This window comes from Podarcis filfolensis (genome assembly GCF_964270895.1).
Source record: "Podarcis filfolensis genome assembly, chromosome: 3".
Lineage (NCBI taxonomy): Eukaryota > Metazoa > Chordata > Lepidosauria > Squamata > Lacertidae > Podarcis > Podarcis filfolensis.
The window spans coordinates 79979146-79992345 of record NC_139606.1 but is presented as its reverse complement, the minus strand read 5'-3'; the positions used below and the strand labels follow the sequence as shown (position 1 = coordinate 79992345).

Genomic DNA, 13200 nt, shown 5'->3' with positions numbered 1-13200 from the left:
CAAGGGACTGTTAAAGATGCAACATAAAGTGATCCATTTTTCTCGAGCTGATCCTAGTCTAATTTCTCTCTCCATAACTGCTACACCCAAAATCTTAATCTTAAAGGACTGAAGTGGAAAAGGAAAGTCAGGAGGGTCAGGGAGACACAAAGATTATAACTTCCCAGTAGCTCACTACCATTTTCCCTTAAATTCATTCCTGCTCAAACGATTCCTCCTTCCCTTTCTCCAACACAAGTGAAGGTTGTCCAACACAGTCACATTTTACTTCAAATAAGGAAATTTTCACCAGTCCCCTCATTATTTTGAAGTAAACTGTGATGTAAAATGTTCTTATTTGAAGTAAAATGTGACTGTGTTGGACAACCTTCACCATTATTCACTTAAATGTATTTTGAATTTGATAGCAGTATGATCACTGTTTCCAATCAGTTCAAGGACACCATTTTGAATTAAGTACAGATTTGCCTTCCCTCTACTTGGTTTCATGATCAACTGTTTAAACAATAAGGGCAGAGGTCCCTAACGTGGTACCTATAGACCCCAAAGCACCACAGAAACCTTCCTGGCACCCCTGTGCCACCTGCCACTCCCATCTTTTTAAATCTATGTTTTTGTTTGTTTGGGTGGGTTTTGGTTCTGGGTTTTTATGTTGTGGTGTTGTGTTTTTCCTGTTTTGGAGTATGTGAGCATTTCTCTGAGCATCATCAGTTTGCCTTGCTATGAAATGGGTGTTGTGCTAGTGCCCATGTTTTCTAAGTTTATCAAACATAGCACTGGGTCTTCAAAATCTGGAGACCACTAGTTTAGTGTATTTAGGAACATTACCTCTTTTCCTTCTTAAACGTGCCACAAACTAAATTACTGGGGGGTGGGGGGAGAGATTATGAGTCTGTAATGCATTGATGTTGTTAGCTTTTAGTGCTATCATTTAAATAAATCCTTTTCTCTCACTCTTCTATTTTCAATCAAGTGAAATGAAAAATGACATGAAATTAAATACGCTGTGCTCAAAAGAGTAATTCATTGCTCGAAAGCAGTAAATTGTATGGAGGTGTGAAACTTACCAACAGGCAGAATTTGCATAGCTTTTTATAATTTGCAACTCTTCCCTCATTACCTTTCGGTCTTTTAGTAAAAAGCTAATTAATTTCAATTATGGGGGATACTACCCATTGATTTGATGCCTGCTGGATAATTAAGCAAAATTTTGACATTTAGTTTTGTTTCCGAAGGAACAGCTGTTTGGTTTATAAATTGAAATAAAGCTATTTGTAATGGGAGAGAAGGTCTTACAAGTAAATGTCTAATTAAAAGAGAGGAGCACCATTATGTAGACACAAATGAAACTCTGCCTTCATGCTCGCAATCACAGATGTAATCAGAGGCAACATCAATACTGTGTGGACATCATCTTCCCAGCTTTCAAACATCTTGGGCCCCAAATATCTGGAAAACTGCCTCCTTCCCTGCAGAACCTCTTGGGGCCCTCTTGGTAGTTCCACTGCCATCAAAGGTTTGGGGGTGGCAACCCAGGAAAACCCCTCAGCTGTGGAATTGTTGAAGGTCACCTCTTTATCCTAGCCTTTGACACAATAAATATACCTGTTTAGGACCCATCCCAATCCTGTGATTGTAAATTGTTTTATCAGCTTTTAATTTTGTATTTTAGTATTGCTCTAATCTACCCTGGGACCATTTGCTGAAGTGTGGGTGAGAAATCAAATAAACAATAATAAATACTCCACTGAGAACTTATCACAGGAAAACAAGAAATCCCAGAACTGCACACCAGTACGTACAGGCCCTTGAAGGAAATATCCCCAAAGTGCATACCTGGAGGAATGGACTCGTGAGACTCCTCATGATCTATGGCCTTAGCTTGCCCCAAAAGTTTCTATGGAACTTCTGGAAATTTCTCCTGGGGTTTTGTTTTTGTTTCTCATCTGGGACATGACAAGTCTGTGCCAGCGTGCCTTCTCTCCACTAAGGCCAGTCTCAAACACTCTGGCACGTTGGGTGAAATAATATTGTTTCCACACAATATTTATGCTTGCCCAACAACCAAGATAGCAAGCACTGAAGGAGACTTGATGATCTAACAAGTCCTACTAGCCTTCCACTTCTGTACATTTATCCAGGGAAATTAATATTTGGCGGTTGTATTTTTTGCTGGATATTCTCGTATGTTCCACTTCATCTGGTGTAGAAATGATCGAGAATGTGTGAAGAAAAGGGGACCATGAAAGCATAAGCAACCGAGCGTATCAGGAGGAGCCAAGCAAAATTAAATAACTCTTCTTATTTATCTTTTTTTAAAAAACACCCTTAGATCAAAATGAAAGCTTCATCCTATCTGCAAGGTATTGATCAGTCTGAGACTTATCTTGCTGGCTGCTTTTATCAGTTCAGAGCTTCTGGAACCTGAACAGCACCACATGCAAAACTCTTTAGAGGAAAGTGCAGCTTTTTTTCTTTCCCTATCCTCTCACCTTGACTCTACCATTTTACCGTTTGGCACTTTTGCTGATTTCAATCAGTGCTTTTCTGAAAGACACTTTGAAAATAGCAACGTATCTAAACTCCTGCTCGCTAAGAAAAATTGCTCCGCAGACTCTCTCAGAAACAGTGCCCTTGGCAGCTAATCATTTTACTTTTAATAGCAAATGTAATAGGCTTCCTGGAAGTTTAATAGGAAGCATTAGGGGCCATTTATAGATGGCACAGAACAGATCTGAAGAGATAGCAGCCTGCTATTTGGGATCTTAAGTTATTGTGGTCGGTCTCCCTATTTCTCACTTGTCTGTTCATATTTTTTGTAATAGAACGCAAACACTAAGCAGATTTATTCAAATGCTAACGGTAAAATGAATAATAATAAATTATCAGGCTGGGGGCTATAAGGAATTAAAGAATTGAAAACCAGTGCTAATGCACCAGATGAACAAAATAATAATGATGACTGGATGTCATTATTGACATGGCACATACGTCCAGCTACCTTAGCTGATGAAGAAGGAAATTATATTGTTTTGGCATTATTTATTTGTATGAAGTCAGAGGGGCAGGGTATAACTCTTGTTGTTGATGATGTTTTGTTGTTGTTGTTGAATAGGACATTTGCTCATCAAACTCACTGGTGTCTATACCAACTGACAGTATGTTTTCAGCCTTTCAGACAGGAGGCTCTTCCAGGCCTACGTGGAGATGTCAGACTGAAATATGTTGATGCAACATTCTGTTCCTTATTCAGAACCACTAAAGATGTATAAAAGTAAATGGCATTGGAACTTTCTGATAACATAATATGAGTTGACCACAAGATCAGCCTTTTACTAGGTTATATGCCTTTGCCATGACATGGAGATCTAACTCTGATTATGCTTAATTTTACTCAATAATGAGAGGAGTCATGCCAGTAAATCTAGCCAAGATCACATGAAAACTGATACCGTATGCGCTCCCTTGCACAAACAAACTTTTTACTGGAAAAGTAAACCCTACCAGGCACTGTTCCTCAGTCTTATGACCAGGGTATTGAACTATTGTGTTAACTCTGGACTGAACTTTTGTAAAGCCAGATTCTGTGTTTTCTTTTCTATTTTTTCCTTAGTGAGGGTTTGAACATGGACCCCCTCAACCACGCAGACAAATAGATGTTTAAGTGTCTTGCCTAATTTAATAAAGCCATGAAGGCCGGGTTCTTGTCTCAGTAGCAATGTGTGCTACAAAGGGGAACTTTACAATAAATGGACTCAAGTGCCTTGTAATGAGATGTTCACTGGACACAGCATGCCCAGCTCTGTCATGGCCCCAGACCTGATATTCTAAGGAAAAGCAGAATTAGATAAGCATGTACTAAACAGTGTTTTTCCCCAAGCCAAACTGAAATGCCAGCTGAAACTACAGTATAGGCAAATTGTATTGCATTTCACTGTGCCAATACTCAGATATTTTAAGTGTGTAAAAGGGGGGGGGGTCAGCGAGAGCCCAAGCTATTTTAAGTCATGTTGTGAAGCTGAAACCCAGCCAAGTTATTTCAAAAGTGTAAGTGCAGACTCAAAGATTGCCCTATGAAACTAGTATGCCTGGCCATTTGGAGAACATTATTTTTAATTAGTCTCTAATTATATTGAGTGCAGTAATCTTTTGCATGATAAATTTAGCAGCAGTGGCAACAACATAAATACATCAGCGGGAAAGAGAGACAAGAGAATGAAAGAAAGTCCACATTGGTGGGGGGGGGGGAGTCTGAACAAGGGAGAAGGGCAGTGGTGGCATGTTTAGTTGGATGCACCAAAATGTGATGTAGGGAAAAGTTGTTATACACTGCCAAAACAGATCCTAAAACATCATGATGTGCCCCCTAAGGATGCTGTAAATTTTACATTGTAAAACAACTTCTCACATTAATTAGTGTTGGTTTTGGAGATGTCCAATATTTTCAGCAATGATCTGAATGTTGCAGTTGACAAAATACTGAGAGGAGTGGCAAACAATCTAGAGCAGTCTTCTTCAACCTTGGATTGCCTGATGTTGTTGAACCACAACCCCATCATTTCTGTCCTTTGGCTAGACTTGCAGGGGCTGATAGGAGTTGAAGCCCAACAACATCTGGGGATCTAAGGTTGAAGATGCTTCTCTGGGTGATAGGCTAAATATTTAAATGACATCAATACAGTCCTAGAAAACTGAGCACAAAGAAAGAACATTAAACATGTGGAAATGGAAACTGTTATACATTGGGAAGAAGTATTTGTCTAGATTCACATTTTGAAATGCTTTAGTGAAAAAAAACAGACCAAAAATCACCAACCTTGTCCAATTCTGGGCACTGATTTAGCAAGGACATACCCCTCATTAGAGATGGGGGAAGATTATTTTAATGAAGAACTACCTAATTCACATTTCTCAAACCAATATGTGAATCACAACAAAGGGTTTCTTCAAAATTCACACTTACTGAATTTTGTGGTGCAGTTCTCCAGACAGACCATGTTTATAAAAATGCATGTATTCGAGGAAAGTGTACATAAAATAAATATATTGGTGAAAATAACTTTTTTAAAAATGCAGTATTGTCATCATATTGGGTTAAATAGCTCACAGAAATATGTACATTAGTCAAAACTGCATACAAAAATGTGTTTACCGGGGGCGGGGGAATCAAACTAAAATGTTGATTAATTTTAATGAGATTTTTTTGGGGGGGTGTCACAAATTGCCGCAGAAATGTGAGGAACTGGATTTACAATTGGAAAAATGAGAAACTGAGAGTACTGGAATTGACAGTTTGGTCCTTCCCTGCCCCTCACAAAAGCTACAATGATAAAACAGTCTAGCATGGGGATCATATGAGGACAGGATGAAGGAACTGGGAGTGTTTAACCTGGGGAAGAGCTGAACAACCTGTGACCCATCAAGAAGAAAGTGCCACATAAATAATGGCCTACCATGGACTTCAAAAACCTCTGCTTCCTAACTATGACTTGAAAAATATGTTTGGGCCAACCCTGTGAAGAATGCCTCACACGAGAAATTGCTGCATGCCATTTAAGCATAAACACAGTTGCACCTCTTCTCCCTCATGTCTGGCACAGGACATTCTAGCAGGCAAAACAATGGGAGGGCGCCCCTCTTCCTTCTGTACAGGCAAAGAACATGTGTGCTGCTCTTGGTTGCAAGATTAAATTATGAGACTCTCTTCCCCTGCCAAGCCACTAAGAGTCCTAGACATTGGCCATAGCTCAGTGGTAGAGTATCTCCTTTCGATGCCTGAAACCCTGCAGTACCACTGCCAGTCAGTGTTGACAGTGCTTAAGCTAGATGAACCAATGGTTTGGCTTCCTATGTTCCTAGACTATGGCCGTTGAAAACTCTGGGGTCCTTGATTCAGGTATTTTTTATTCACCTTGCGACTCAAAACATGAAAAGAGTCATATTTTCCCTACTTCAGATTTGCACAGAATAATCACCTCCACCCATCTAGCACTAAACTTCCGTCCCAATTCATGGCTGAAAACTGGTCCTGAGGGAATCCTGTAGTAGACGGCATAATGGCTGCTTCTGGGTGTATGAAGTTATTCCCAAGCAACGAAGAGCAAATGCAAGTTGACTGCAATCAGGGCCATGCTTGAAAGAAAGGTTTAGTATAAAAGTGTACAGAGACTCCCAAAACCTTCTTCCCTCTGAACAGGTTAGTGTCAATATGCATTGTGTCAATAATATCAGTTATATGACACAATAACCTGGATCTAGCCAGGTCTTTTGCTAGGAAAAAGAGGAAACCCTTTTACTTTATGCTGGTTTGTACCACAGTCATACAGCAAATATAAAACAGAAACCTGTCTCAGTTTTTAAAGGTGCCTGCTTATCTAGCAGAACCGAGACATTCTCTGTCTGCAAAAGTGTCTTATGTCAGTTGAAGAGGAAACTATTAAAAATTAGCTACATCAGATAAACAACAATAATTTTAACAATCATTTACAATAAATCTGAGTGTCACATCTGGCTGCTTTTGATCCATCCAAGCATATTGCAGATTCTGTACTAAAAAGATAAGGAACAGTATAGATTCAAGCTTGTCACTTGCATGCATTATTCAGCCATCCATTCAATAACAAGGCTGCACAGTTTTAGCACTCCTAACATGCCAGTGTCAAGCGAAGAGCAAAGCCAAGAACATTTTAATCATATCTGTAAAAAGTATATGTTGAGAGATGTTGGCGGAGCTAAAAGGAGGAACCAAACCCTTTGATTCACTGACTGAGTAAACAAAATCATATCCACTTACATGGGTCTCCAGTCCATCATCTGCACTTTTACATTATAACCTGAATAAAAAAATGTGCAATCCTTTTCTTCAGTCCAGTTAAAATGAAGGCTTGCTCAAATGTTGCTCGCAGATCCGCAGTCATGTTGCCAGGAAGTGCAACAGTATGACAAGTAAAGGAAGAAAAAAACATTAAAATCCACAGGGGGTGGAGTATTCTAAGGAGGAACCGAGGAATCCTGAGTGCTAGGGAATTCTAGTCCTCCTAGGCTGCCTCAAGTCTCAAGATACTGCCTCAGGCTTTTAACCAACTGTTACTTCTTATTTCATACAGCACCTTATCCATCACCAAATTTCCGCATCTATTGCAGATCCCATTAACATGTTGCAACCTGATCTCTCTGCAGTTGGAAGAAAAACAGCACCAGTCTCTCTCTTCCCTGTGATCGGAGAAGTGTGTGTGACTGAGAGAGAAAGAATGCATGTGCATGCCTGTGTATAAGTGTGTCCGGGGGGGGGGGTTAAGATTGGCTGTGTGTGTGTGTACGCGCACAAGAGAGAGGCAAAAAGGAAGAAACACCTTGCTAGATCTCCCATTACTATACAAGAGCCTAGCAGTTCTCTTGCAAAGCAATTGCTGTGGGTGGGGGGGGGGAGCAAACTATCCAACTGCATAGTCGGATGAGACTGCCTTATACAGAGTCAGGTTATTTGTCCATCCAGATCAGCATCGTCTGCACTGATGGGCAGCTGTGCTTTCGAGTTTCAGACAAGGTCTTCCCCAACCCCACCTGGAGACATCTGGGAATGAATCTTGAGTGCTGGATTAAAACATTTGGCCAGTGATTTTCACAGGATTTGGAAGGAATGCCCAAGGATTGGATTAATCTTTTGAAATTGGGTAAATTCTATGACTTTGGAGATGGAGCTTATCTGCAAATACAAGGTAGTCAAGGTTCCCCTACTTTCTTTCTTTGCTCTTGCACCTCTTGGAATGATGCAATATCAGGATGGAGCAGATGTTGCCACAACACTTTCTCCCCAAGATTGCCCCTGGGAAGCAGGCTATGTAATCTCAAGCAAGAGCAAGGGGAAAGGCAGTGCTTGCACTTCTGCAAGTCGGGTGCTCGTCTGTGATGGTGGACCACCAAGGGAAACCTGCCCAGACTTCAGCAAAATCTGGAGCTGGCCGGATTAGAGAGAGGCATAAACATTCCTGATCTTCCTGGCTTTGGGGGATTGAGCCTCTTTGTTTTGGTTGCTGCTTGTGCTTTCATTTATTATTTTAATGCCTTGTTTGTTTATTTATTTTAAATTGGCATCTATTTTGTCAAGAAAACCATCCCGGAAACCACTGCTGAAAGGTGGTCCTAAAATCTGACAAGTAAATAAATAAGCATGCTGTTGGAAGCCAGAAATGTAGAATCTAAGGGGCCTAGCAGTGCTAATAGGTATACTTGATACTGGCTAAAAGAGTCTGGGGTTTTCACTAACCCTCCAGAGTAGTTTTTTTGCAGGTCACAAGGTGGGAAAGGGGGGAAGCTGTGTTGAGCAAGAAGAAGCTAAGGAGTTCTGGGTCTATAAGTGATTGGATGGGAGGCCACCTGGTAACCATCTGTATGCCACCTTGAGTTGCATGATGGAAGAAAGATGGGACGTCAATGAACTAAACAAAGCATTAACTATATGGTAGCTAAACATAAAGGGACGTGGGTGGTGCTGTGGTCTAAACCACAGAGCCTAGGGCTTGCCGAGCGAAAGGTTGGCTGTTCGAATCCCTGGGATGGGGCGAGCTCCCGTTGCTCGGTCCCTGCTCCTGCCCACCTAGCAGTTCGAAAGCACATCAAAGTGCAAGTAGATAAATAGGTACCACTCCGGCGGGAAGGTAAACAGTGTTTCCGTGTGCTGCTCTGGTTCACCAGAAGTGGCTTAGTCATGCTGGCCACATGACCCGGAAAAACTGTCTGCGGACAAACGCCAGCTCCCTCAGCCAGTAAAGCGAGATGAGTGCTGCAACCCCAGAGTCATTCACGACTGGACTTAACTGTCAGTCCTTTACCTTTACCTTTAGATAAACATAACTGAAAGGTATGAAGAGAGAAACAAATGAGAGTGCCTGGCATCTCTTGGTCACCAACACGCTGTTGAATGGGAGCATGGTAAGATGGGGGAAAGGAAGATGTGGCAGCAGTGGGCAGACCCGCTTAACGATGTAAACTCATTTGAGATGCAATTAGTAAGCTTCATAAGACTTTCCTATGTGGCTGCTCTCCCACCCGCCACCCGCCATCCTCACATCCCAGTCGCACTTTAACCATTTATGACACAGCAACTCAGGATAATTTGGGAGAAAATAGAGCTCATTTGCAGTGCTTGAGTTATAGCAGAAAGGTAGTAGTTCCTCCCCCCCCCCCCCAGAACTCTGGGAGAAAAACAAGACAAGATACCCCTGTAAGACAGGATGGCTTCTGAAAATGTAGTATGCGAATCAGTCTGTGGTTAACACTCTATTCCTTGGACACACCCTGAGCTGCTTCTAAAGGAATCTACCAGATGAAATAGTGAAAATGTGCACATTCTTTACAGGGTGATTGTCTGTGGTCAGAGGGGATGACACTTAGGCAGACTTTTAAAATAGAACATTACAGGGTATAGTTTTACAGTTTTAACAGAGCTGGATACTCATTCAGCTGTTGCTCAAGAAATATGAGATATTACTGTACAATAGAAGCTTAGTGTGCTTTTTTGTTGTTCTGCTGTCAATCTATCATGTTTTTCTGAAAAGGAAATTGAAAAAGCAACAGTTACAAAAGAATTGGAACATGTAATCACTCTCTGTGTGCGCATTATTTATTTCGATTTTTTTTTTTAATTTAAAAAATAGTTTGCCTGAGAAAATGTAAAACAAAAAAGAGAAAACTGCAACTCATTTGTTCCTCATCCTTTTCGGGGTCCACCCTATCCCTTCACCAAGGAGATCAGCCGTGGCAGAGACTAGAGACGCTCCACCTAGTACACACTTATTTTTGGACTAGACAGAGTCTCACCCTAACAGAGAGGCATGTTGCATTTCACGTACCAATTTTAAAAGGACTTCCAAAAATATTTAGTCGCAATGTAGCTAACTCTTCAAGGAAAGCCTCAGGACAGTATCAGCTACAAGAATATTTAGTTCAGAGGAGTCTGCTGCCTCTCAAATAATAGCAAGTTGCAAGGCTCGAGACAATGATGCAATGCCTAAGGATAAACCCAGTACTTCACCAGGCCCAAATTTAACTGCCAGTTCAACAGATCTTTTCTGTATTGTAAGAAATACTCAAGGGACTGACTGCATCAAAAATTAGTCTAGGACGACAAGTCAGCAAGCGTGCAAACAAATTGATTTTATATTGCAAAGGCCATTAAGTCTATAAATATACAATTCTATGATTCTTTGTTGAGATTTCTGTATAGCAGGGGGTTGAACTCAATGACCCTCAGAGGGCCCTACAATTCTGTGATTCAATTTTATAAATATTTAAATAAATTATGTACACTTTTTGAGTGTCTTCTCAAAAATGCTTCAAATCTTTGGAATTAAACTATTGCATCTCCAATTGCTAGTACTTAAGTTTTGCATTGATGAAAACATTATTTATTTCAATAATATGCACATTAGGAGGAAGGGATGATAGAAGGCAAACTGTTCTTTGGATGTCCCCAAAGAAGAAGCAATGGGAAAGTTGGATGGGAAGGAAAATGTCAGTTAGGGTCTGCTAAACAGTGGTCCGTAGAAGAAAATACCTGCTTTGCTGACTTCCACATAAAGCAACTAATTTAACTGGGGGGCAGGGGGAGAACATGATACAACACAACATGCATAGTCAAAGTCCTGGCTTATCATCGCTCAAGACAGAGGCAGCAAAGGAAAGCTGTATGAGGGAGAACTCAGGTAGGAACACAGAATCATGTCAAAACTTAATTCACTATTGAACACAAAGATGCACACTGAGACTGTCATGACTTTCTTGCACCAGATGATTTATATGCTGAGGCTGCTGATATATATTACATTCATCCCCATGACAGTCCACTGTCACAGAACATTTTCAGTTCAAAATCCACTGTAAATGGAACACTGCTTGTGGAAAAAGCTGCTTTAGTTAGACATCATTTATTGTAATCATTATTTTTTTTGGACTCTGGAAATCTTTCATGAAAAAATAAGAGTTGACATCTAAAACGTGGTGAGATACATTGATTCCTCTTAATAAGCCTTTCACTAAATATTTTCTGAATCAGAATCCAAGGAGAATGACAGAACACAGTCAATGAATGTGTGCTGTTAATCATCAGCGGTTCTCCAGTGGTACTGGCTAAGTTGTAATCTAAACTGCTTCATGAAGTTATCACAGAATACTATGGGACAGGAACAGAGGAGGTCCTCTACTAATTTTGACCAGCCACCTTTTTGGTTAGTTAACCCCCTGCAGTCCCCGATGCCAAGTCCCATGCTGTTCTGAAGGGTCCCTTTAAAAAGTTGAACTCGAATTTCAACATCACTGCTCACCAAATATATTTTCTGCACTGCTGCTACTGCTTTTATGGCTTTTCCAAAGCAAGCCTTTGTCTGTAAGCAAAGCCAGCCACCTTCCTCCTATGGCCAATAAAAATGCACTCTGCAACCTTCACTTGAGCACTGTGTCAAGTGAGAAAGCCTTCACATTCCATTAAAATACTTATATTTTTCCCCTCTTGGTTTTATAAAGCAGAGATTTTTTGAATCAGACTGAGCAGGGTATTGTGATATTAGAGAAAGCAAAGCAGAGCTCTAGCTGCAACAAACACTTTACATCTCGTTTTATTTTTACATCTGGTCCTTCTTTTTCCCCTCCCAATGCCTGCCCCGCATTTACTTACTTACTTACTTAATTCATTTTGTTGAATTTGTATACCATCCTTTATCCAAACACCACAGGCCAGTGCACAACATAAAAATACAAAATGAGAACACAAAATACGTAATAAAAACAAGAAGAAGAAAAACAAACTAATAACCCCCAAACCAATAACCCTCCTCCCACAAACACATTCAAAGAGACATGGAGTTGTTGATCAGCCAAAGACCTGATTAAAGAGAAAAGTTTTGCTTGGCACCTAAAGATATGCAATGAAGGCAGCAGGCAAGCCTTCCTGGGGAGAGCATTCCAGAAATAGGGAGCCACCATAGAAAATACCTTTTCTTGTGTTACCACCTTCCAGACCTCTCGTGGAGCAGGAAATGAAGAAGCACCTTAGATGATTATCACAAGGTTTGAGCTGCTTCATATGCAGAGAGGTGGTCCTTAAAGTATATTGGTCCTGGGCCATTTAAGGCTTTATAGGTCAAAACCAGCACTTTGAATTGGACCTGGAAACTAACTGGCAGCCAGAGTAGTCAGGCCAAGACTGGTGTAATATGCTCAAACATGTAATATGCCCTGGTGAGCAACCTGGTTGCCAAATTGTGCAGTAGCTGAATCTTCTGAACTATGTTCAGAGACAGCCCTACATATACTGCATTGCAGAAATCTAACCTAGAGGTTCAAACCTAGACAGCATCTTAAAAAGTAGAGACATCACCTTGCCAACAAAGGTTCGTATAGTTAAAGCTATGGTTTTCCCAGTAGTGATGTATAGAAGTGAAAGCTGGACCATAAAGAAGGCTGATCGCCGAAGAATTGATGCTTTTGAATTATGGTGCTGGAGGAGACTCTTGAGAGTCCCATGGACTGCAAGAAGATCAAACCTCGCCATTGTTAAGGAAATCAGCCCTGAGTGCTCACTGGAAGGACAGATCGTGAAGCTGAGGCTCCAATACTTTGGCCACCTCATGAGAAGAGAAGACTCCCTGGGAAAGACCCTGATGTTGGGAAAGATGGAGGGCACAAGGAGAAGGGGACGACAGAGGACAAGATGGTTGGACAGTGTTGTCGAAGCTACCAGCATGAGTTTGACCAAGGGAGGCAGTGGAAGACAGGAGGGCCTGGCGTGCTCTGGTCCATGGGGTCACGAAGAGTCGGACACGACTAAACGACTAAACAACAAAAACTAGAGGTTACCAGAGCATAGACAACAGTAGTTAGGCTGTCCCTACCCAGACAGGGGCACAGATGGGCCACCAGCCAAAGCTGATAGAAGGTCAAAGGTTCTGGATCAGTTGCTTTCCCTTGAGGCTCAAGTGGCCAAAGCTGTACCACTGAGGCCAATTGAGCCTCAAGTGACAGCAACTGATCCAGAAGCACTCTCCAGCTGTGCACCTGCTCCTTCAGAGGGAGTGTAACCTCTCAGCCATCTGGTCTAGGGAACCGCCCACTAACAGGGCCTCAGTCTTATCTGGATTGAGCTTGTGTTTGTGGGCTCTCATCCAGTTCATTACTGAGGCAAGAAAACAGTCCAGCACATCCATT

At 41.3% G+C, this 13200-nt stretch overlaps 1 protein-coding gene across 5 annotated transcripts in view; it reads right to left on the bottom strand.

Annotated features, from left to right (window-relative positions):
- KIF26B (kinesin family member 26B) overlaps positions 1-13200 on the bottom strand; it is a 266992-nt gene that overhangs the window by 108108 nt on the left and 145684 nt on the right. The window contains exon 1 of one of the 5 annotated variants that reach the window (XM_083604173.1): positions 6794-7173. The exons of the other annotated variants lie outside the window; for them this stretch is intronic. Within the exon in view, the coding sequence (XP_083460299.1) occupies positions 6794-6813 (20 nt within the window). The 5' untranslated portion in view covers positions 6814-7173. Of the gene's footprint in view, positions 1-6793; positions 7174-13200 lie in introns of those variants that run through there. 5 annotated transcript variants of the gene reach the window in all.